Source organism: Mesoplodon mirus (genome assembly GCF_964341445.2).
Source record: "Mesoplodon mirus genome assembly, chromosome: 5".
Lineage (NCBI taxonomy): Eukaryota > Metazoa > Chordata > Mammalia > Artiodactyla > Ziphiidae > Mesoplodon > Mesoplodon mirus.
In genome coordinates this window covers 91,937,509-91,963,609 of record NC_138980.1, presented here as the reverse complement: position 1 = coordinate 91,963,609, position 26,101 = coordinate 91,937,509, and the positions used below count along the sequence as shown (strand labels likewise).

At 39.8% G+C, this 26,101-nt stretch overlaps 1 protein-coding gene across 1 annotated transcript in view; it reads left to right on the top strand.

Annotated features, from left to right (window-relative positions):
• The window catches only part of EPB41L4A (erythrocyte membrane protein band 4.1 like 4A), a gene marked incomplete at its 5' end in the record, with an annotated part of 172,130 nt that overhangs the window by 36,323 nt on the left and 109,706 nt on the right, over positions 1 to 26,101 (top strand). The window contains 2 exons of the mRNA XM_082623302.1: positions 9,932 to 9,983; positions 16,352 to 16,430. Coding sequence (XP_082479428.1) covers positions 9,932 to 9,983; positions 16,352 to 16,430 — 131 coding nt within the window. The remainder of the gene's footprint in view (positions 1 to 9,931; positions 9,984 to 16,351; positions 16,431 to 26,101) is intronic.

Below are 26,101 nucleotides of genomic sequence, written 5' to 3'. Positions count from 1 at the left end.
GTCCTTTCAACTCTAGCTGATATAATTCCTTTTAAAAAAATTATTTATTTATTATTTTGGGCTGTGTCAGGTCTTAGTTGCGGCACTCAGGATCTTTTGTTGTGGCACACAGGCTTCTCTCTAGTTGTGGCATGCGGGCTCAGTAGTTGTGGCGTGTGGGCTCTGTCATTGTGGCGTGTGGGCTCTGTCATTGTGGCGTGCGGGCTCAGTAGTTGCAGTGTGCAGGCTTAGTTGCCCCGCAGCATGTGGGATCTTAGCTCCCCGACCAGAGATCGAACCCGCATCTCTGCATTGGAAGGCAGATTCTTAACCACTGGACCACCAGGGAAGTCGCCTGATAGAATTTCTTCAAAGAACTTTGTGTATTTCTTGTGAATCAACTTATAGTCAGCTTTATTAGACAAAGGCAACACTGACAAATCGCTTTGAAATAAGCTCTTCTATACCTTAGATTCCTTGTAAAACTTTTGGGCAACAATGCCCTTAAGATTCTTAGAGGACCTTTTTTTAGTTTATGAGGCATCATATTAAATCTTTTGAAGACTTAATAAAGTTTTACAGTTACATTCATAATTTCCTGGCAGCACTCTGGATTCAGTCTTTGCCCAGGAGCCATTTCTTAATTGTAGCATCATTTGCCTTCTGATAAGTCTCGGGGTGAGAGAATTTTATTTCAAACCTAGTAAGTCCTGGATCCTTTATATTTCACAGTTTGTTTTCAGCTTATCTCTTTCCTTTTAGATTTCATTGTGGGGCAAAAGAAATCAATCAGCACTTTCCCCAGTCCACCTGGAAATCTTATCTGGATCATCTAGTTCATTAGGTGCATCTTTTATTTTCCATGTTGCTCCAGGCAACAGGATTGCTAAACTTTCTGCCTGAAGAGTCAGGTCTTCTTTCTTCCTGCTTCCAACAGCTTTCTCTTTGCTTTCCTTTAGGCCCCCTTGAAGGCCCTGCGCCTTCCACTAACAGTCTCCTTAAGGTCCTTCCTGCTGCCTTATTCTCAAAACACACAATGGAGAGTGAAGGGGGGTAGGGCCAGATCATATGCGGCCTTACAGACCATCATAAGGACTTTGGATTTTAGTTGAGTAAGGATGGAAACCACTGGAGGATGTTGAGAAGGAGAATAAACTGATCTGATCTACATTTTAAAGCATTCCTTTAAATGCAGAGAAGAAGGGATACCATTAATGGAGTTGTTTAAGAAATCCAGGTGAATGGTGATGACTGCTTGGACCTGGGAGTGGTAAGAATTTGACAGATCCTATTTATATTTTTAAAATAAGCCAACAGGATTTGCAGATTGATAGAAGAGATAGACGATAAAGAGGCATTGACTGGAGCCAGTGGAAGAGTTTTGTACCATTTACTGAGATGGCGACGACTGCAGGAGAGCAGGTTTTTCTGGGAGGGAGTAGAATCATCATTTCCTCTTTGAACATGGAAACTTTAAGATTCTTTTTTTTTTTTTTTTTTTTAAATTTTTTATTAGTTTCTGCTTTATAACAAAGTGAATCAGTCATACACATACATCTGTTCCCACATCCCTTTAAGATTCTAATAGGCGTCTTAGTGCAGATGTCAAGTAGGCAGTTGGCTTCAGGGGACAATTCTGGTCTGGCCATGTATTTGGGAGTGGTCATGTATAGATGTCATTTAAAGCCAGGAGCCTGGTTGTAAGATGTGAGCCCAGGGCAATCCAGCCTTTCCTGGTTAGGAGACAGTGAACAATCAGCAAAGGAGATTGTGAAGATGTGGCCAAAAAGTTAGGAGGAAAGCACAGAGGGAGTGGTGTACTACAGACCACATGACAAAGGTATTTCAAGACAGTGGGTGAAGACTCTTCACCTGTCGTTAGATTTAACAACTGTTGGAGTCATTGTAGTAGGAACTAGAGTGGGTTCTAAAATGGACTGAAGAGGGAGTGAGAGGCCTTAGCCCTTGGATAAGAAATTATGATCAAATTTGGGAAAAATAAATAATGAAGACTAGAGAACAGTTCACATAGCAGATTTATTCCACTTGAGTGAAGGCATAATGAGAGAGTGGAGATGGTATGTATTTTGGATACAGGCATATTTGAGTTTGAATCTCTGCTTCCCAGTTGGCCCATTGTGGAACTTCGGGCCATCATTCTATCTCCATCTATAAAATGGGGATAAAAGTACTTTTCTTAAAAGGTTGTCAAAAGAATGATGTGAAAAAATAATATGTAAAACATCTAGTACAATGCCTGGCACAAAGTAGGTGTGCTAGACATGTAAAATACCATTGTTTTCATTTTTGTTTTTTTCAAACTACAAATTAGAGTTTTCCATGACCCTTATTTTCTTCTCTGGGTATTATTGGTGTGCTAGAGCAAATAATGATGTTAACCCATAACTGAGACTGTCTAGTCCACCCCACTACACTTTTAGTCTTCCTTTTGGCTTGGTTGTGTACTTGGCCAGTGGTGTTAGGATTAGAGGAAAGGGTGCTGACCCATTGTCAGGAGACTTGAATGATTCCCTGACTCATTGGCAATATGACCTTGAACACATCACTAGGCCTTTCAGAGACTTAAATACCCCATCTGTAAATAGGGACTCATAATCTAAGCTCTATACTCTGTTTTTCTAAAGTCTTCTCTAACCTGAAACTACTCCCCAAATTACCACCGTACATGAAATTCCCAACATTCCCTATATGGCATTTTATAATTTAGAAAATGATTTCATATTCATCGACTCATAACAAGCCCTATCAACTAATTTATCTGCCCAGTACTGTGATGTGAGGAAAAATTAAACTTCCGTTCTACTTGAACCTTTTCAATTGAACCAATTAAACGAGATAACAAATCCAGAAATGGGCTTAGAATAGTTCCAGACATATAGTGAGGCCAATAAAGGCAAGCTACAGTTGTTAAATCTCAAAGTAAATTCTAAGTTTTTTGATTAATGGGCCATGTCTCATATCTCGCCATCTCTTTGCATCTGTGCACATCCCAAAGTAGATAGGACATTGCTGGGTATAGAAGGGATGCATCCAATAAATCAATACTGACCAAAAAAAAAAAAAAAAAAGAGGGGGTGAGAGGAAGTAGACTATATAATTTTTTTCCCAGAGATTTGATTTAAAGTACAGAAGTAAAGTGGGCAGATATAGGGATCAAAAAGGTGTGTGTGTGTGTTTTAATATGGGAGAAATAAAAGCATGTATTCAGCCAGGAATGATTCTATGGAAAGGGAAACTTTGATGGTGCAGGGAAGAGAGCGGAAAATTGCTGGAACCAAGCTCCTGAATAGATGGGAAGGGATGGGCTTAAGTGGAGTGTGGCCATTCATCCACAGTAAAAAGGCAGAGAGAAGACAGGACACCAGCACAGATGCAGGCAGGTTGGTAGATGCTGTGAGAATGCATACATGTTCTCTCCTCATGGCTTCAGTTTTCTAAGTGAAATAAGCAAGATCATCAGCTGAGAGCGAGAAAGGGGGAGGACAAAGTGTGAAGGAGTTATCCAGGCAGGTGAAAGAATAAAATATGGTAGGATTCTGGGTGGTACCAAGGGTTCCCTTGGGTTACTGATAATGACTTTAAAGTGAGCCCATCTGTGATTGTACAGTTTGAGTCTCCAGTCATGGTCAGCCTCTCAGGTTCTGGCATGGAGAAGGCAGAGAGTTGGCAGGTGTTTTTTTCAGTGGATATCATGGAGGGAAGATCGTTCAAAGGAACTGACAACAACTGCGAGTGAACGAAGATAATGGATTGTGAGCAAAGTGAGGACATGGGTTGGGGCAGGGAGGAGAGGTGGTGAAAAGATAGTAGGATCTCTGACTTGTGTATCCTGGTGGAATCAGAATATCAGCAGGGGTGAGCTGGGAAAAGAGGAGTTGGTAGTGAGTTGAATGTACAAATCTTGAAATTGAGATTGTGCATTCCTGTTAGGACAATATTCTTGAGAATGGCTTGGTTTGAATGTAAGATGGAAGGAGCTTCAGTTCCTTGGACCTGCTGTTCAGTATTTTGGGGCAAGTTGTTTAATCAGTGGTTCAGTTTCCTCATTTGTCAAGTGGTAATTATAGTAGTTCCTAATTCATCGAGTTATTAAGAGGACTAAATGAGTGAATGAATGTAGTCTTCAACAGTGCCTGGCACATGCTAAGCATTTAATAAGCATTAGCTGTTACTGTTGTTACTTCTCTAGGTCTTAGGTGGTGCCAGGGTCCATGTGAAAGAACTGAGGAATAGTCCCTGGGGCCAGTGACACTTCTTGAGGAGCCAGATGGTCCAACAGTAATTAATTGGAATCCACTTTTGTTGAAAAAATGGGGCCCAGTTACCACCCCCCCACACACACACTTCTCTCAGTGATGGCCTAATGGCAAGGCCTGGTTTCTGTCCCTGCTGTGAGTTAGCTCTGTGACGGTGGTTTTACCTGAGGTCCTAAGGCTTCTGTGATTGATACCGAGGAGCAAATTAAAACCACGTCCTGTGAATGTTGCTTAGAGGGCCTGAGATGTGTCTATACAGGGGCATTGGAAAATGGGTGTGGACAAAGCACAAATAGCTATCACCACAGTCCTGGATTTCTGGGAACCTATGTGCAAATTATGTCAAGTCCTAGACTCCCCAGGAATGAGCCATAGTATCCTTTTTTGAGATCTTTTTGGCTCCACTGTCACTTATAGATTGTCAACTTTTCATACTCCCTTAGATCAAGAAGTTATTTTGTTATATTGATGAAGACTGTGTGCTTTTAAAGTCTTTTTTTTTGATCTACAGGAAACATTATTAAATATCATTGTGGTATTCTTAAATTCTCCAAAGGTGAGTCAGAATTATACTCAGTGTTAAATAAGACGCTGCAAAGCTCTTTTTATTTGATGCTGTCCATGCTTTATGTAAGATGTTTTAGGGCTTATTCTACTATTAGAGCTCTAGGAGACTCCAAAAGAACAGTTGACAAATGGAAGGTTGGACCCTGAATTTAATACATATCTTTTGAAGATTAGGATATCGGTTTACTGGACAGCGTTAGAGTTTTAAATTCTAATTTTGAGACTGTTGCCTAGGAAATTGATGAAATCGAGACATGATCAGCCAAGGTGGATAAAAGATGCTCGGGGCATTTAGCCAAGACTGTCAGAGAGTAAGAAGGAACTTGTGCCCACCTGTCATTTCTCTTCGGGTTGCATAAATCCCATTATTAAGATTGACAGGACTGGGCTTCCCTGGTGGCACAGTGGTTGAGAATCCGCCTGCCAATGCAGGGGACACGGGTTCGTGCCCCGGTCTGGGAAGATCCCACATGCCGCAGAGCGGCTAGGCCCGTGAGCCATGGCCGCTGAGCCTGTGCGTCCAGAGCCTGTGCTGCACAACGGGAGAGGCCACATCAGTGAGAGGCCCACGTACTGCAAAACAAACAAACAAACAAACAAACAAAAATATTGACAGGACTGAAGAGGTAAGGCCACCTAACTACTGGACTCCTGCACCCTGGCAAAGAGTCATTGCCAAGGAGGGCTTGTCATCTTGACTCCTTAGTGATTGGGTATTGGGGTTACAGTTTGTTAACATTCTCCTGTGTTAGGAACCCCACTGTAGAAATCAGGATGTGAGAGCAGGGTCTGTTTTGGTTAATTGTCACCTTATCTTCCTGCAAAATAGGATCTAATTCAGCTTGTGAGGATATACAGCACTATAGGATATAAGTTTGAAATAGGAGAGAGGAGATGGGGGACAGGAAGGGGGCAAGATGGAAAGATTTTCCTAGAGACTGAACAGCTTGAATGTTGAGAGATGATAAGAGAGATGGGGCTGTCTCTCCTTGTGACTGTCTAGGTAGCAAGCGCAGTTCAGGAAAGCTGTTCTGTAGCCCAGCACCACAGTGACCACTGCTCAGCTCTCTGCTTCTCTCTTTCCCCCAACCCAGGACAGATGGGAAGACTGAATGGGACATTGCTTCTGGAAGTCCTTCAGGTCTTCTTTTTCTGGAAGTCCTTCAGGAACATTGATTTCTTAGCTGCATAGTTACTAGTTATTGGGTAGCACTGATTTCAGGAAGTCCTCAGCTATAAAGGACTTGGAGTATTATATTCTATGTTGTTACTTAAAAATGGATCCATTAGCCTTAAGAGCAGTGGAGCTGTTAGATATCATTCTTATAAAAACTTAGGGCTGTGTTCTCCATTTCTACTTTGGGAAAGTTTTTTTTATTTGCGAGCATGCTGTTCAAAGGTTTTCTCTTCAATGATGCCTTCCTGTACTTACCCTGAAGAGCTCATTTTCTTTTTACATCATCTTTTTATCTCATATGTATTCATCTTATACACATGATCATCTCACCACATTATATTTCAACTCTGTGTCTATGTGTCTGGTGAACTGTGGGTGCCCCATGGTTAGGGAAAAATTTCAGTCATTTGTGTTTTGCTACACTCCTCAAGACAAGATCTGACATGACATATAAAGAATATATGGGGCTTCCCTGGTGGCGCAGTGGTTGAGAGTCCGCCTGCCGATGCAGGGGATGCGGGTTCGTGCCCCGGTCTGGGAAGATCCCACATGCCGCGGAGCGGCTGGGCCCGTGAGCCATGGCCGCTGAGCCTGCGCATCCGGAGCCTGTGCTCCGCAACGGGAGAGGCCACAACAGTGAGAGGCCCACGTACCGCAAAAAAAAAAAAAAAAAAAAAAAAAAAGAATATATGTAGTGGGTATTCCACAAATGTTAAGTGAATGAATGGTATCACAGTTTTAGAGCCTACATCCATTCTGGATATAGGTGAATATTCTGATCGTAGACCCTAAAACTGAAACTGGGATACTGTGTTCATTGGCAAATTCTGTGCCCTTTTTTCTCACTGGTGATGGAGCAGCTGCCTGATGTGTTTCATGGTGATCACACATGTGCTGTGTTTGATTGCTTGTTGATAATGTGTGGTGACAAGTGCCATCATGGGATGGCTGCTTTGGTTCCAAGGTCATTTCTTTCCTTTGGTTGAGCGTAAGTGGGTTTTACATTTTAAATGCTAGCTTATGGAACCTGGTGGCTCGTGTTTTATTATGTACGTTCTGGGGCATTTATCATTGTCTGACCTCTGTAACCCCTGGTTTTCATTTAGATCAAATGCAATGTGTGCGTGGCAAGCGCTGGATTGATATTTAGCATATCTAATGTGCAGTGAGCAGCCTCTGGCTGAGTCTTGACTCTTCCTTTTTGGCTGCAAAATTGTAATTTCTAACTCGTCTCAGAAACTTCATTATACTTTTTCACCTCACAAATCTGATTGCTCTCAAGGAAAGATTTATTTTAAAAGTGTACAGACTATCATTAGGTGAAAAATTTTAAGAGATTAACCAGTCTTTCCCGTTACATTTAGTTTAAAATTTCCTTCTTGTTTTCTTTACCTGGCTTTTTAATGACTGAAAATCATTCTGGAAGGGAAAACAAACAGACAATGATTTGGTTTGAGGAAAATGTTTGTAAAGTTTGTTTTGGGGTAGATGATGATGTTAAAAGGAGACTCTCTTGCAATTTCTGTCTTTTACTAGTTTCAAGATGAGATTAGACAGAGGAGGAAGACCAGAGACCTCTTCCCTCCCCTCCTTTCTTGCCCCAAGCACTTAGTGCAGTGTAGGGCCTAAAATTAAGGCCTAGTATTATGTGTGCCTTGACATCTGGAGAAAACTGGGAAGGCCTCTCATGGCCCAACTCCAAGTCTCCTCTCAAAGGTGCTCTTGTGGGTAGGGTCTCCTCCCCAAATAACCCTCCAGGACCCCAGCCAGCTGACATCTTGATTTTGGCCTTGTGAAACCTAGAGCAAAGAAACCAACTCATCTGCAGACCTTGGAGTTAATAAATGGGTGGTGTTGTAAGCCTCTACATTTGTGATAACTTGTTATGGCAGCAATAGAAACCTGATGCAAGTGTTTATGGTTGAGTGTGTTTTCCTTGGTTTTATCTTACTTGAAAAATCCAGGGATAGTCAAACCCTTTTGTTTAACATGAATTGCAAGAAACAGTCCACCCACCTAATGTTTCCATTTTGTGGGAAGCAGCCATAGCTTTATATACCTAGAGGAAAGGGTCTGCTCTGTGTCCAACACACAGCTGAGCATTTGCATTGATTTTACTTGATTTGGATGAATCAGTGTTTCCCTGGGAGCCATTTGTTTTAACACCAAAGCCATATCTTTAGCCATTGTGGGCTTCAAAAGCAGTTCACTGATTATGGCCTCTTCTTCAAATATATCTTTTTTACTTTAAAAGTGAGTGTTTCTAGACCTTCAAAAATTGAGACATGATAAGGAGCGGAATAATGAACATTGTGTCATAAGTTGCTACCCATTTATATTGGTTACCTTTTGAAAAAGTTGGAAAATCTGAAACTGCTCTAGGAGTGGCAAATAGTGAAGATTATGTGTACGTGAATAGAGTTAAGTCTTGTAATAAAATCTTACAATAAAATGATTAATACATTCATTTAGGATGAATGATTTTTATATGTAATTAGGAATAAAAGGTAAGGGGATTATATAAAATATTATAATTACTATTTATAATTACTGCTACTGTTATATAGTAGAGCAAGCATTTCTGCCCTTAGTGGAGGGGCAGGGAAAGGGAAGCTGGGCAGGAAGGTTTTCTTAGACTCCTTTTGTGGCTTGTGATTCTTGACCCAGTGTGGTAAGGAGAGTGTGAATGATTTCACCAGGACAAACACAAGAGTGCTAGGAATGAAGTGGCTCAAGGTGGACCAGCTCCTACCTCCCTGCTATGAGAATTGCTCCTTCTTCATCCAGGAACATGAGAAAATGGAAACTGGTTAGCTCAGCCCTTGGAATCTCCAGCATTTGGCCAGGACAGCAGGGTAAAGGTTCCACCTTGCCCACCACCCCCGACTTTCCAGGCAGTGGAATCCCTTCGACTGTGTGCTTCTATGGGAGCCCCGGGTGTCCCCTTTGTACTTGGTTTGCTTCTCTCCTGCTCTTCCTCCACATGAAGATGAGGCAGAAGGCTTGTTTCTTTTTCTTTCAGTGACTTTATTTCACAAAGGTGAGATTTAAAGGAAGGCCTCTCCACAGAGCCCCCAATTCTCCCATCATTGTTTAAAATTCTCTTCATCAAAAATTAATTTGAATTAATAAGCAAGTACCTTAGACTGGCTAATGGCACTTATTAAGAATGACCATCACACCTTAATAATAATCATCACTAGCATGTGTTGCATGCTTAGTGTGAGCCAGGGGCTATTCTGAAGACTTTGCATAACTTAATTGATTTAATACTCCTAGCAAGCCTACGAAGAAGGTTCAGAGAGAGAGGTCCAGTAACTGTTTCCAAGTTACATGGTGATAATGAGGGGAGAGCCAGGACAGAATCCAGACCAGTCTGCTCTGGGACTCGAACCCTCAGTCACTGTGCTGAGCCACCTCTCCTGGATTACTTAATGAGGATTTGATTTGATTTGGTTGCTTCCTTACATCTAGCAGCAATACCTGTAAGGGATGGGACTGGACATGAAAAGAGTAAAGACATTTTAGGAGTAGACATGTCTGTAGGGGAATTGTTATAGGGACTCTGGAAAGAGATTGGGGGGCATTCTCTGCAGCCGTTGTTTTCCCACCAGAGGCGGTAAGAAGCTCACTCACTAGCATCTTGATGTTACTGATCTTATAACCAGTACGAGAATTCAACTAAGAACCCAGCATGGGTTCTCTCCTGTTTCTCTTCTCTGCTTCTCTCCAAACACTGACATTTTTCTTTTCTTTTAATGTTCTAGCAGCAGAAAACTCTTATGTGAGTTTATGTGTATATATCATAAATGAAATGTTTTACTTATTATTTAAATGCTATTTAAAAAAATAACACTTTCCAAATACTCTTGAAGTGAAGGCCAATGAAAAGCAACTAATTTCTGTAATTACCCTTTTCTTCCTCACACAGTATTGGCTGGATCCTGCGAAAACCCTAGCTGAACACAAAGAACTGATCAACAGTAGGTATTTGATTTTAACTTTGTTAAAATTTGAAAATAATATAATGTCCATGATTAGATGGGTGCAGAAATAGACTTTAATACTACGTAGGTGAATATTATCACTTGAGTGCCAGAATATGGAGATGGGTGTTTGTACATTGCCAGGTCTCTGCAAACTCTGTGCAAACTCTGATTAGATTTGTGTAGATAAAGACTCTGAGTGGATCTGAGTATTGAATTTGGCTTTTGTGTGCACCTGGCCTGGACTTTTGTCTGTGACTTTTCCATTGTCTTTAAAATTTCACCTTCAGACAGAAAAGGCAGAGAGGCACTGGTTTGAAAAAGAGGTGGACATTCGACCTTTTAAAGTGCTTGGGTTTCTTGGGTTAAGGAGTGGTTTTGCCCTTCACATTATTCAGTTGGCTGAGTCAGTAATTAAGGAGTGCCCTCGTAACCTGAAAGATTGCTATGGCTTCAGAAAGGACCCATCTGTTTTGGTTTTAATTTTATCAATATGAATCTTACTAGGTGACTCAGAGTCTAATTAAGGTTATATTCATTAATGTTAATTTCCATAACCCAAGTTTTTATTTATAAATGTGCATGTGCACACACACTTGCAGCCCTTAAGTATGCAGAAGAGTAGTTATTTTTAAATCATCTTTATTAAAATTATGGTAAAATATCAGTATATAACATAAGGTGTACCACTTTGACCAATTCAGCAACGCTAAGTACATTCACATGGTTATGCAACCATTACCACTGTCCATCTCCAAAATGTCTTCCATCTTCCCAAACTGAAACTGTGTCATTAAACCATTTTGCTTTAATGTACAAATTATTGCTAATAAGATCTAGTGGATTCTTCTGGCCTTTCTTACCCCCATTCTGAGTCTGTACTTTCCATGTGTATTGGCTCACTCCCTGTGGTAAAATGGGTCACATGATGCTTTCCGGACCCCAAGAGCAGGAACTGAGCTGTTCCTCAGAAAGGAATTGGGAGCTAAGAACTGCAGAACGAACGGTCAGGAACTCAGTGAGTACTGTTTCTCTGAACATCAGCATCATTTTTGTTTCTGTCTGTGGCCTGGCTGTCTTTAAGCCTCCTCAGTTTCCAAGTTACAGCTCTAGCCACAGGCAGAAGTGCACTGGCTGTCTCTGAATTGCAGTTCCAAATTCTAGGGCTGGTGTCGGACCAGCCCAGTTTGAGTCAGTAGCTCACTTCAGTCCTATCAGCTATGTCTAGGCTTTTTGCAAGGTCAGCGCAAACATAGCCGCTAGGGGGCCAGCATTCTGGATGGGAGTGGGCAACAGGTTTCAAAGATGGGGCTGGAGGCTTATGAGATGAGAAAGAACCCTCAAAATATATACCTTAGACATCATCAAGTTCTGCCTACTCAGCCTACACAGCAGTAAATCCTAATCAGAAACAGCTTATGACCTGCCATGGGTGAGAAGCTGCTTGACAGCAGAGGGATGACTGAAGTCCTGACCTTCTGACTTCTAATACCACATGCTTCTTGAGTGAACAAACTGCCCACTAAAGGCTGAGGGGAAGCAGGAGTTTCATGTGATTAGATGTGAATGCAGATAACTTCCAAGAGGTATCCTTGTGTGAATGGTAGGCACTCCAGTTTAACAAATCTGATCGCCTGGGATCTAGAAATCTGCACTTTTCCAAAAGATTCAGGTATAATAATAAATACGGTAAATATCTGTCTTGTCCATTTGAACCACTTACTTTAAAAATACCAGTTCAACTAGAAAAATGGTACAGATGAACTGGTTTGCAGGGCAGAGAGACACAGATGTAGAGAACAAATGTATGGACACCAAGCGGGGAAAGCGGCGGGGGGTGAGGGTGGTGGTGTGATGAATTGGGCGATTGGGATTGACATGTATACACTGATGTGTATAAAATGGATGACTAATAAGAACCTGCTGTATAAAATAAATAAATAAATAAATAAAAATACCAGTCCAAAAATTTCAAGAATTGTTATTTTAAAGCAAACGCAAAGGTTTTTTTTTTAAGAAAAAAGTTGAAGTTTCTACCCAAATGATGAAGAAAAATAGAAATTATTTTATTTAAGGTGTATTATTCAAGTGTTCCTAAGAGCATTTGAAGTATCTATTTCATTACATGGCATGAAATATTATGTTTAATATCTATAATCTGTAATGCAATTACTTTCTCATCCTAAATAAATGTCATCCTATTAAAAATTTGACATACAGGAAGAATAAAACACTGATATTACAATAGAAGAAAAGTTATGTAAGTGAATAGTGCATAATTTTTTATCTCATAAGATAGTTTGATAATTAATGAGGGGGAATGGCTCTCACATCTCCAGCAGATAAGTCAGAAGGAATATCTGTAAAAATGACAGAATATTTGCTAGTCACCAGGATTCTCATAGGTGCATTATGATTTAGTTATCCTGAGCTAATGGGAGACTATTATCATTAAAGGCTTGAAATTAGTCTTCACAAAAGGTAGATTAGAGGATTCCCAGTTTCTGGCTTCTATTTTGCTAGAGTAAAACAATATTAACTTACTTTACATAAGGATTTCTTAAAGGTAGACTCTGTGGTAAGACATAGATCAAGATGATAATCTAGGAATTTACTTCATCAGCGCCTGATATTTATAGTCAGTCTTAGGCTAGGAAGCCAAAAAATACCTGGGTAGACATATCCTTCCTCCAAAATCTCCATTTCTTTAGCCTTTGATTGATCTATAAAACAGTGATGTGTAAATGAAGTATTTGCTTGCTCTAAAGGTGTTATAATTTTTTCCCTGAGAGCCTGTATGGAATAGTGGCCAGCAGGCACTGAACTCTTAAGTACTAGCAGACGTGGTTCTCATCATTGGGATCTTGGGCGAGTTGCTTTACCTCCTTGGAGCTTTTCCTGCCTTGCATATGTTACCAGATGCTTGTTGGGAATCAGATGTTTAGGAAACATTTTTGCACATTATCACATACAGTCGAATAGTAATTTATATATTTGGACACCAGACACTTTGTATGTAAGTGGGAAAGGGAGGGCTGATTTGGGCCAAAAGTCCTTAAAGAGAATTAGTCCAAACAATGTTTTTAATTATATATTTTTCAAACTTCTACTTCTTAACTAACTGCATCACTAAATACATTTCAACTATCTAGGCTGGGTCAATAGGGTGCAATCTGTCATGTTCCAGAGAATAAAAGCAACTCTGGAGTCTGGACAAGGCCTTCCTCCCTTTGTGCACCATCTCAGCAGCATCTGTGCTCCTTCTGCCCCCAGATGCCAACCCTGGTGTCCTGCAGGTGCAGGTGGACCCATCTGCTCAGTAACACAGAGCTTGATTGGCACAGGTCAGCAGCGGGTGGACTTCCTGGCTTTTCTAAATATTTAACAGTCAGTGCCTCCTTGACATCTGTGTTCAGGGGTAGAGGTCTGTCTGTCAGAAATAAAATAAGGAAACATAGAACTCGGACATATGGAATCAACTCTAACGATAAATTGTAACAAAGTTTCTTTTAAAATTTAGTTTCTAAAGAAGCTCCAGCCTAAGGAGTGCCTTACACAGGAAGGCGTAGCTTAGGGGAGCAGGGCCAGGCCCTAGTGTTGCTTGTCTTCTGTGTGTCAGGAACAGGGGTTTTATACACATAGCTTGTGTGTCATAATAATAATATATAATAACATAGTTCTTATATTATAAGTTCATTATGGCTTTGTTATCTGTTGTTCTATGTAACTTCCTCTCCCCAGCTTCTAAATTTGTGACTTTATTTACTTAGTTAAAAATGAAAATAAACTGTATGTCTGTTATACAGTATCAGAGACTTGGGATAACAGTGTGTGGATGGAAGTATTTTTACACAGGTGCCTGTTTCATATCTTTTTTATTTGTGTGGGAGAGCTTTTGTTGGAGAAAAACATTAGAAACTGTGACTACCGATTGGTGCACCAGGTAACAAATCCATTTTAAAACAAGAGTTAATATAAGATCTAGTTACCACATTGCTCAGAAGTATGCAGTTTTGGAAACAGTGCAGGTTATATTTGTACCTTCTGAAATAGAAATATTTCTAGTGAAAATATAATGTGGCTGGCAAACGAAGGGGCTTGTGTCCTATTGCACAGTATGAGTGTTTAATTATATTTTATATTTTCCCAGGTACAATTCCAGATTTTGTTTCATATATATTTGGTATTTGTGCATGTAGTTCTTCTGTGTGTGGTAAATGACTGAGATGAGAAATGTGTTCTTAAATATGTAAGAACATATTTTTAGATTCAGAAAAGTTTAAGAATGAAACAAATATTGCTCCTAATCCTACCACATAGCCTCACTGATAATTTTGTTTTTAAATGATAAGAGATATACATGGTAAGAAAGTTCTGACTTATCACTTTTGCTAAAAGTAGAATTTAAATGTTCTTACCGAAAGGAAAAGTTAGTATGTGAGGGGATGGATGTGTTAATTAACTTGCTGGGGAGAAATGCTTTCACAATGTATACTTTTAAATATCTTATAATTTAATTTGTCAATTATACCTCAATAAAGCTGGGCAAAAAAAGTTTACAGCCCCTCTTCCCAAAGTTTGCCACTCTTGGTAATTTCTTATGCATTCTTCTGTTGGGGTGTGGGCCCATATTTTAACAGATAACTTTCTTTTACACACAAAAGGAGTCATATTTCTGCAGTCAGAAATAGAGCTTGGTGATCTTTTCCCATCAGTACATAAAGTTCCCCTCTGCCCATTTAAACGGTTGAATGGTACCCTGTGTATATCCTGTGGTTGACTTAAATGGTCCACCTGCTGCTGAGCATTTAAATTGTTTCCACCATTTTGCAGATTTTGGGGGGTACTTTTTGCAGTACTTAGTGGTAGGAGGGTGGTTTTTAAAACTATTCATTTTGTTTATCAGTAATCTTTCTTCATTATGAAAAAATACATATGTTGTAGAAAATGTGAAAAATGGAAAAATTAGAAATAAATAAAACTTGTGCTTATCTCACTAACCAGAGATGAGAAGAACTGGCAATATTCTAATGTATTTGGTCCTGTCTTTTTTCTTGTGTTTATGAGCACATAGACCCATACTACATAGATAACTACATAGTTGAAGCCTTACTATTGCCCAATTCTGAACCCTTGTTTTTTTCATTTTGCGTTTTCTGTCTTTAGAAATTCTTGGTGAGTGTAATTTTTTAAACAACTTTGTTGAGGTATCTTTGACATAAAAAATTTGTGTATATTTAAGGTGCACAACTTGATGTTTTGACATATGTATACATTGTGAAAAGAGCACCACATCAAGCTAAATAATTTACCTATCACCTCGGCATAGTTACTGGGGTGGGCGTGGGGTGAGAAGATTTAAATTAAGATCGATCCTCTTAGCCAATTTCAAGTATGTAATACAGTAGTATTATACAATAGTTAACTATTGTCCCCAAACTCTACATTAAATCACCAGAACTCATTCATCTTGCATAACTGACACTTTTTACTGTTTGACCAACAGCTTCCCATGTCTCCCTCCTCCTGGCCCTGGGCAGCCACCATTCTACTTTCTGCACTTAGGCATGTGACTGTTTTAGATTACACATATAAGTGAGATCAGGCAGTATTTGTTTTTTTGTGTCTGGCTTGTTGCACGTAGCTTAATGTTCTCCAGGTTCATCCATGTTGTCACAAATGGGAGGATTTCCTTCTTTTCATGGCTGAATAATATTACATTGTGTATGTATATCCCATTTCTTTGTGCACATTCATCTACTGATAGGTTGTTTCCATGTCTTGGCTTTTGTAAATAATGTTGCAGTGAAAATGGGGGTGCATACATCTCTTGGAGATCCTGATTTCATTTCCTTTGGATAAATACCCAGTAGTGGGATTGTTGGCTCATATGGTAGCTCTGTTTTTAACTTTCTGAGGAACTTCCATACTGTTTTCCCTAATGGTTTGATCAATTTCCATCCCACCAACAGTGCACAAGTCTTCCCCTTTCTCCACATCCTCACCAACACTTTTGTCTTTTTGACAGTAGCCCTTCTTGTAGGTGTGAGGTTGGCATCTCACTGTGGTTTTGATTTGCATTTTCCTGATGATTAGCCATGTTGAATATCTTTTCATGTATCTTTTGGCCATTTGAATGTCTTCTTTGGAAAAATGTTTATTTAGGTTCCATTATTTTAATTGGGTTGTTTGTTTTTTGCTATTGAGTTGTATAAGTTCCTCATATATTTTGGATATTAACCCCTTATCCAGTATATGGTTTGCAAATATTTTTGGTGAGTGTAATTTTTAGTAGTTGTGTAATGTTACACTACTATTTTGACTAATTTATAATGTGAAATTTAATTTCTATTTCTTATTTTTAGCTGGACCTCCATATACTTTGTATTTTGGTATTAAATTCTATGCCGAAGATCCATGTAAGCTTAAAGAAGAAATAACCAGGTATAGTACTGACTTTGCTTTTGATCAGTACATGTATGACATATACAAAAGGCTTTATTTAAAACAAATTGGGGTCAAATATTTGGATGGGTGTCTGCAGGCATTTTGTAATGGGACTCCTGTGAGAGTTAAATTTAAACTAGCATTGCATGAGGCAGTTCAGTGTCTGATGATAGATGTGTTTGAACAATGGAGTGGACCTGGGTGACATGGTAATAGATTCTGCATCTGCTGTGATGGGATATTTCTGTATTGTTACTGTGAAGGATGCATTCAGTCTTTGTAGTCCTGTAAATGTAGCCATCTGAACTGCGTAAATGGAGGATATATATTTTTTAAAATTTATTTTATAGAAGTACAGTTGACTTACAATGTTTTGTTAGTTTCTGCTGTATAGCAAAGTGATTCAGTTATACATATACATATATATTCTTTTTCATATTCTTTTCCCATGGTTTGTTACAGGATATTGAATATAGTTACCTGTGCTATACAGTAGGACCTTGTTGTTTATCCATTCTATATATAATAGTGTGCATCTGCTAATTCCAAACTCCCAATCCCTCCCTCCCCCACCCCACCTCCCCCTTGGCAACCACAAGTCTGTTCTCTATGTCTGTGAGTCTGTTTCTGTTTCATGGATAAATTCATTCATGTAGGGACAGTATTTTGATGCTGAGTTTGCGTACGTAATTATAAACTTGAAGAGCCACTCACTTCTCTTTAATTGTCGTAGCTTAAATATCAGCTGTCCAGGGATTTCATTCATCTCTATGGAAAATGAAAAGATAATTGCTTTTAGTATTAAGGGAGAGAAAAAACCCAGTGTTTTTTAATGCATTACTTTACCTTTGTCATCAAATATCTTATTTCAGTTAAGACAGAATTTCTGATTGGTATTGATTATATTGTTAAAGCAGCCCACACCAGCATTTGAAAATGGCTTATAAAGAGCAGACAATAGCATTATGTTTTCACTTATTCCACTAGTGACCTGCCTGCATGTGATAGCAAAAACAGAAGCGTTTTCCCTAACTGAACTCTAAATGGTCAGTTTTCCGAGTGAACCCATCATTGGCTTGAGTAAAGCCTAATGCATTGCTCAGAAAATTGGAAATCATCTCCTTGATAACTAAGACAGTCTATGGTCTTGTTGCTATTCTATCCTTTCATCTTTTTCCTTAGACTTTCTTTTGTCTTGATTCTGCACTGCACACAGAAGAGTGAGAAGAGGGTCAGCTAATCAGACCTTTTATCTTCCGCTCTGAAGTGCTGTAATTAGGCCTCATTTGTAGAACTGTGCTGACATCTGCTTTGCCTCTCCCATCACCACGTTGTTAGCAAGCACTTGCAAAGGCAGGGCTGCCTCTCCAGGGTTTCTCTGAGCACACCTCTATGGGAGAAGGGGCACTGTGCTGGGGAGAGGTTGAGGCGAGGGGTCATGTTTACATTAGAATTTCATGAAGAGTCTTTGCATTCAAGAGGGATTTCTGAGTTGAGGGCTTATGGGGAAACTGAGTCCAAGTGGTATAAATGCACATTTATATCTGTAACTCATTAGGGAATTACAGGGCACAACATTTTATGAAAATACAAGGAAAGTTCTTCGTTTTGATGTTATCAGTAACTTCTCTGTGCTCAATTTCCTCACCTGTAATATTGGAGATGTACCTGTCTCATATAAGGTTTTTGTAAGCATTAAATGGAATAATGTTTGTAAAGCTCTTATAAATTGGTTGTTTCGGCTCATAGTTAAGTGCTTGATAAATGCTAGCACTTACTATTTCGTTCTCTCTTTGCTCTGGTGGTTCAGTGAGTTACGTCTTCTTTTTTTTGGCTGCGTTGGTTCTTCGTTGCTGCGCACGGGCTTTCTCTAGTTGTGGCAAGCGGGGGCTATTCTTCATTGCAGCGCACGGGCTTCTCATTGTGGTGGCTTCTCTTGTTGCGAAACGTGGGCTCTAGGTACGTGGGCTTCAGTAGTTGCAGCACTCGGGCTCAGTAGTTGCGACACGCGAGCCCTAGAGTGCAGGCTCAGTAGTTGTGGCACATGGGCTTTGCTGCTCCGCGGCATGTGGGATCTTCCCGGACCAGAGATCGAACCCGTGTCACCTGCACTAGCAGGCGGACTCTTAACCACTGCGCCGCCACCAGGGAAGTCCCCCAGTGAGTTACATCTTAAATGAGAGATGCCAAAAGATACTTGATTTAGTGTTAAGAAGGGGGGAAAAGAGCAGTGTTTTATAATGCATTACTTCACATCTGTTTACCAAATACTGATGATGAAGGGAAATTTCCCTTTAGAATCTACTAACAGCTCATTAGCAGAATATATGGATTTGTGTGTAATCTACGACCCCACAATATATTGAATACAACCTTTTTTCCCTCAAGTTTTAGACCATTTCATGTAAAGAACCAGATGATATTGTTGGCTTAGTTAGTGGCCATGATCTATAATAATTTGTTTTTATTGTACAAAACATAGAGTCGAATTTAAGTAAGTTAAATGAGCATTTAATGTGATATTATTGTATACTGACTCTTAGTATATCCTAGAGATAAAATCATTGATTTGCATGAATATGCTAACTTAAATGGTTAGGCATAATGGACCTTAAAAAGGGAAGGGAGTCAATTACATGAGATAATTTTGGCAAAAGCGAAAACTGAAACCAAAAGACAGAATCCCCCAAAATAATCTACTAAAGGAAAAGCATACTTAGGCCAGCATTTTCAAGTCGAACATTTATCTTGCTTCAGTTCGTTGGAAAATTGTTCCAACCTACTCTGTACTGGCTCTTAGGTTTTTTGTAATTTTTTCCCTTCACTTTCTCTCTTCTATTTCTTTTTTCTTTTTTATGAAATTTAATTTAAAAAATTGAAGTATAGTTGACTTACAGTGTTTCAGGTGTACAGCAAAGTGATTCATTATACATACACATATATATTCTTTTTCAGATTCTTTTCTCTCATAGGTTATTACAAGATATTGAATATAGTTCCCTGTGTTATACAGTAGGTTCTTATTCCATCTATTTTATACATAGTTTGTAATTTTTTGATATGAAAAATAAAGCTACAGTAAACATGCTTTTTTTCCCTGAATTTTATTTTATTATTTTATTTATTTTTTCTTTATTGGAGTATAATTGCTTCACAATACTGTGCTAGTTTCTATTGCACAACAAAGTGAATCAGCCATATGTATACACATGTCCCCATATCCCTGCCCTCTTGAGCCTCCCTCCCATCCTCCCTATCCCACCCCTCTAGGTCATCACAAATAAACATGCTTTTTTAAAAAAATAATTATTTTTTTGTGGTGATTCCATCTAAGAAGAGTTAAAGGATAAAATATAGTACAGAGTCAAGCACAGCTCCCTTTTTTTTTTTTTTTTTGGCTGCGTGCATGTGGGATTTTAGTTCCCCAGCCAGGGATCAAACCTGCGCCCCCTGCATTGGAAGCACAGAGTCTTAACCACTGGACCACCACCAGGGAAGCCCCTAAACATGCTTTTACTTATTCTTCCATGTATAGTTTTTTTTGAAAGTCACACACAATTTCATACATACGGTTACAGACCTCTTTCACCATCTAACCCATTTGTTTTACTCCCGCCCTTGTGGATGACTACCCAGCTTGTTTCCTTTTTAAAATTATATGTGATGCTGCATTGAATCTTCTCATGTAGATAAATTATCATGCTAGATGATGTATTCCAGAAGGACATTGTATCTTGGGGGAAAATTTTTTAGATGAATGGGATACATTAAAAAATAAGGCTCCAGGGCTTCCCTGGTGGCGCAATGGTTGGGAGTCCGCCTGCCGATGCAGGGGACACGGGTTCATGCCCCGGTCAGGGAGGATCCCGCATGGCGCGGAGCGGCTGGGCCCGTGAGCCATGGCCGCTGAGCCTGCGCGTCCGGAGCCTGTGCTCCGCAACGGGAGAGGCCACAACAGTGAGAGGCCGGCGTATGGCAAAAAAAAAATAATAATAATAAGGCTCCAGACTATGAAAAATATAAGTTAATAGAATTGCTTCAACTGGGAGTACCTGCTATGTGCTCTAAAATGTTTTCTGAATAGATGAAGTTGGGGGACTCTGAGGTCATATATCCTACCCTCCATTTTTATAAAAAGTTCCTGAGATGTTAGCCAGCTTCTTTCTTCTTAAACATTTTAAAGAGAGGAAACCTTGCTGCTTCACAAAGCAGTTGGAAGTTCAATAAGAAATAAAAGATCTCTGGAACTTCTGTCATCAGCACTAGGTTTTCTTTCTAGGTTTATGCGAAATAAATCTAATCTCTTTTCTCTTTATCAGTTTTTTAAATAATTTGTGTCCTCATGACATCTGTTAAACTTATTTTCAATTCTGATTCAAAATATTATGACAGCCTTCCATGTATTATGTGTCATTCATAGCTATCTTCTGCAGATTCGATAAGCATAATGCACATATTCGTTAAGAAGGCAGCCTTTGGAGGCAGACAGGCTGGGTTTTGCAGCCTTGCTCTGCCACTCACTGGTTGTGTTGTCTTGAGAAGATTACATAACCTTTTAAAGTCTCAGTTTTCTCATCTGTAAAATGGCATTATAGTATTTCTTCAAAAAGATGATGGGGGACTTCCCAGGTGGTACAGTGGTTAACAATTCACCAGCCAATGCAGGGGACATGGGTTTGAGCCCTGGTCCGGGAATATCCCACATGCCTCAGAGCAACTAAGCCCATGCGCCACAACTACTGAGCCTGTGCTCTAGAGCCCGTGAGGCACAACTACTGAAGTCCGCGTGCCTAGAGCCCATGCTCCGCAACAAGAGAAGGCACCTCGATGAGAAGCCCGCACACCACAACGAAGAGTAGCCCCTGCTCGCCGCAACTAGGGAAAGCCTGCACGCAGCAACGAAGACCCAATGCAGCCATAAATAAATAAATAAATAAATAAATGAAAGATGATGGGAGGAATATATAAGATAATACATGCAAAATACTTACCATAATGCAAAAATGAAGTGTTCAGTAGATGGTGGGGGTAGTTAAAATAGAAATAATGATTATCTTATATTTTCAAATTACTGACTAAAAAATTAGGGAGGAAAAGACCAACTTGGAGCCCTGAGGATAGGTCTTCCAGGTGAAAGTCAATCCATTAATCAGAATATCCTACTACTGCCCTCTAGCCTGCATTTCTTGAATTTGTACATAAAGACAGAATTCACTCACCCACTCACCCTCCTTTCAATACTGTGTGGAGCACTGTTGTCCAGTGCACTGAGGACAAGGAGATTCTACAGTGACCAAAAGAGAGCTATGGTTTCAGTCCCCCAGAGAGAGAAGATGGAGAGTGAGTGGGTCTGAGTGAGTGAGTCTGCCTGTTGCTTTGCTGACAACCCTATGTGTGATGACACTGAAAGTTTAACTCTTTCTAAAAAGAGAATAATGTTAGTTCCAAATGACTTGTTCATGATGAATACATTTTAGCTTCTGAAAACAGGTGTTTGTTTTTTAATATTTTATTGTACTTTGTTGGGGATTGACATTAAACTCGTCACTTATTTATTATTTTTATACTGGGTAATCCATATCCTTCTCTTTGTTAAGGTTAGTGTGTTTTAGCTTCTTTATGAGCTGAGTGACCTTCAGTCACACATTCTCTTCCAGTGTCCCTGTCTCCTTCTCTAAGTGAAGTTAATGGGTCTCAACACATCAGAGTTGAGCTGTGGGTCACATTTCAGGATGGATTCAAAAGACATTGTGACCTTAAAAGGACTATATAAATACAAGGTGATACTGCTACTCTTTGCTCCTGTATGTTTATCATCAGTTGTAAACTGCAAAAATGTTATTCCCAATCTTTGTCATTTTCTCTTGAGAGTCAGTGGGTGCTTTCTCTCCTGCTTTTCTTTTTCTTAAGTCATACATGCTATTTTCCCCACAGTGTTCAGTACTATGTTATTATTTAAACATTTCCTTCTGTCCTGCACATTAAGTTTCATCCAGAATGATTAGGCTCCTGTCACAGGCTGCATCCCTCTCTGTTGGAGGCAGAAAACCGTCCTGCCTTTCCTGTAGGCAGGTGCTTTCCTCTCAGATGTCTCAGTGTCACATTTTGCTGGCACCAGAAATCAAACTTCTACTTGTCCTCATATCTTCCAGTTTCCTCACCAGGGCCTCAACGAAGGCTGCTGTGAGCCTTCCTGGCTGTCTTGGGCCCCAGAAGTCTCAAGAGAACCTCCTGTTTGGGCTCTGGAAAGAACAGCATTGCTTCTTCTTCTTTTTTTTTTTTTTTTTACATCTTTATTGGAGTATAATTGCTTTACAATGGTGTGTTAGTTTCTGCTTTATAACAAAGTGAATCAGTTATACATATACATATGTTCCCATATCTCTTCCCTCTTGCGTCTGCCTCCCTCCCTCCCTCCCACCCTCCCTATCCCACCCCTCCAGGCGGTCACAAAGCACCGAGCTGATCTCCCTGTGCTATGCGGCTGCTTCCCACTAGCTATCTACCTTCCGTTTGGTAGTGTATATATGTCCATGCCTCTCTCTCGCTTTGTCACAGCTTACTCTCCCCCTCTCCATATCCTCAAGTCCATTCTCTAGTAGGTCTGTGTCTTTATTCCTGTCTTACCCCTAGGTTCTTCATGACATTTTTTTTTCTTAAATTCCATATATATGTATTAGCATACGATATTTGTCTTTCTCTTTCTGACTTACTTCACTCTGTATGACAGACTCTAGGTCTATCCACCTCATTACAAATAGCTCAATTTTGTTTCTCTTTATGGCTGAGTAATATTCCATTGTATATATATGCCACATCTTCTTTATCCATTCATCCGATGATGAACACTTAGGTTGTTTCCATCTCCGGGCTATTGTAAATAGAGCTGCAGTGAACATTTTGGTACATGACTCTTTTTGAATTATGGTTTTCTCAGGGTATATGCCCAGTAGTGGGAGCATCTCTTCTTTAAGCAAATCTCCTTTGCATGTTCTTCTCATCTCTGACACTTGCTAAATTGTCTGTCGTCCTTAGCAGCTTGTACATCCTGGGTGTTAATTCAGCTCTATTCTCTGAACGTCACATAAACACAAAATGGTGAGGCCAGTATTTCAGGCCCTTCTCTTGTGTTGTACTGGTTGTACTGTTGTGATGAGGGAGGATGGGGTGCAAGATGGAGGGCTTCTCCCCCAGGGCTCATAATCTAGTTTGGGCCACAGTGCATGTACACCAGTATGGTAATTTACATACAAAGACAGCCAGTAATGCGGCCTCTGCTTTGCACCGGAGTGTGTTCTGGAAAGCTTCCTTATTAAGAGGATCCTGTTAACTCAACATTTTCTTTTCCCCAATGTGGGTACAGCGTAACTAGGGTTACAATATAGTTTATTGTTCAAGCCCTAACACTTGGGAGAATGATGAAGAGAGTTATTAATAATGGGGAATGTGTAACAGACTTAAGTTAGAACTGTCCTAGGCAAACTGGGATTTGTCGGGTTAAAACCAGAGATAAACAAGGACTCACACATGCAATCATAGTCTTAATCAAAATAATGTAGAAGGAAAGACTCAGGAGCTCTAAATCTGTAATTTAAATAAAAAATTGTAGTCTAGGTCCCATAAATGGACAAAATAAGTTATATATAGTTAAAAACAAGCCCTGAGATAAGATAAAATGTTCAGCATATAAAAATATGATTTTAGGGCCTCCCTGGTGGCGCAGTGGTTGAGAGTCCGCCTGCCGATGCAGGGGATACGGGTTCGTGCCCCGGTCTGGGAGGATCCCATATGCCGCGGAGCGGCTGGGCCCGTGAGCCATGGCCGCTGGGCCTGCGCATCCGGAGCCTGTGCTCCGCAACGGGAGAGGCCACAACAGTGAGAGGCCCGCATACCGCAAAAAAAAAAAAAAAAAGAAAAAAAAAATATGATTTTACTGTATCATAGATTTGTCTTATACAAAACTAATATGCTTACTGTGATAAAAATTAATATAATTATTAATTAAAAATAGTTTACTTGTCTTCTTTGATTTTAGTGGATTATTTTTTTTAATGGAATGACTTAAAGATCTCTAGTATCTTTAAAAGGCAGGCTACCCACGGAAGTTTGAACAGATGTCCTTTTTTTTCTTCATGAATTTCTCGGAGACAACTAAGAATGTTCATTTTTTTCCATTTTCATCTCTCTATCTGTTCATTCATATATCTGTCATCAAGTCAACAGCTATTTACTGAGCAGTTACTGTGTGCTAAACCCTAGGTACTGGGAATACAGTCACCAGTGAGGTCTGGTTCCTTTTTCTTTGTACAGGCTTGTCTTTCTCTGTTTCAGCTCTGTCTTTGTAAAAGCAAAGAGAAATCATCTCCTTGGTTCTCTTTCCCTTTCTCTCTGAAGCAAAGTCTTATGGGATTAGGTCCCTCAGTTTCTTTATTTGGCAAAAGATTTTACTATTCAGTCAAATGTTATGAAAGTCTTAATGGAGCAAGACAAATATGCCTCTGTGACTTACTTACTCAAAAAAATACACTTTAGGAAAAGAGATTCCAAGTTAACAATAGAGGAAGGGAGTGAATCTAAACACAAGTTTCCAGCAAGCAGTAGTAATTCTGGGGAAATGTTTCTATATTTTTGCATTTCAGTTCTGCTAATGTCACTTTACTCTGCTTTTCTCCTCTTCAAGAGGAACCCAGATGATTATAACAAAGTGGATTTGATATCTAAGATGAGCATTCAGGGAACAGAAAGTAGTTAGTAGGGCTGGGAAAGTGAACGCAACTTAAGGAGTGGGGTTAGCCATTGGTAATGGCAAGAGATTTGGCTCAAGAAATAAGCAAGTCTTGTAAGCTATCTTAGGGATCTTGAACTTTGTCCTGAAGGCAAAGGGAAGTGTCTTAAGTTTTGTTTGTTTTTAAATCCAGGGAGTGACATTATCCTAGTTACCTCTTGGAAGGGTCATTTGCAAGAGAGATAAGTATGACTAGTGGCAAGGGTAGTGAAGGTTTTAGAAACCCAGTGGTTAGTGACCTGGACTAGGAGATGGAAGAAAGTGTATAGACTCCAAAAAACAGGTTTAGTGATTGAACGTGGGTGCCAGGGGTTACACGTTGTCCTGGGTTTCTCTTGCTTATGTGTCTGGAGAACCGTGGTGACATTTACTAAATGAGTAGTGGGGAAACACAAGGTGTTAGGCAGATTTTCACTTAAGCCTGTGGGTACAAAGTTGATTATCAGTCTTCTAGAAATAATCAGAGTAGCATCTAAAATTCACTAAGAACTTTGGTTGTGAGCCTTGGGTGAAGAAAAACTTACCACAGCTGATTTTTTATAATTAATTTCCTATGCTTTTTTCCTGCCATTCCCAATGACAGCAAGCGTCACCTTGCAAAGAAAGAGAAATCACAAAAGACAGCCTGGTGTCTGTGTGTGTGTGAGAGAGAGAGAGAGAGAGAGAGAGAGAGAGAGAGAGAGAGAGAGAATAAGTGATGGTGGCTGAGGATGGCATGGATGGTTCATTGTATTTGTTCATAAACCTCTTTCACCCACTGGCAGAAAGGCTGAATGGGAGGGGTAGGGGGAAAGCTAGCTAAGGTTGCATAACTTCCTGATTAAGAGAGTGCTAGGGTCACATTGCCTGGGTTCCAGTTCTAGCTATGCTACTTAACTAGTTG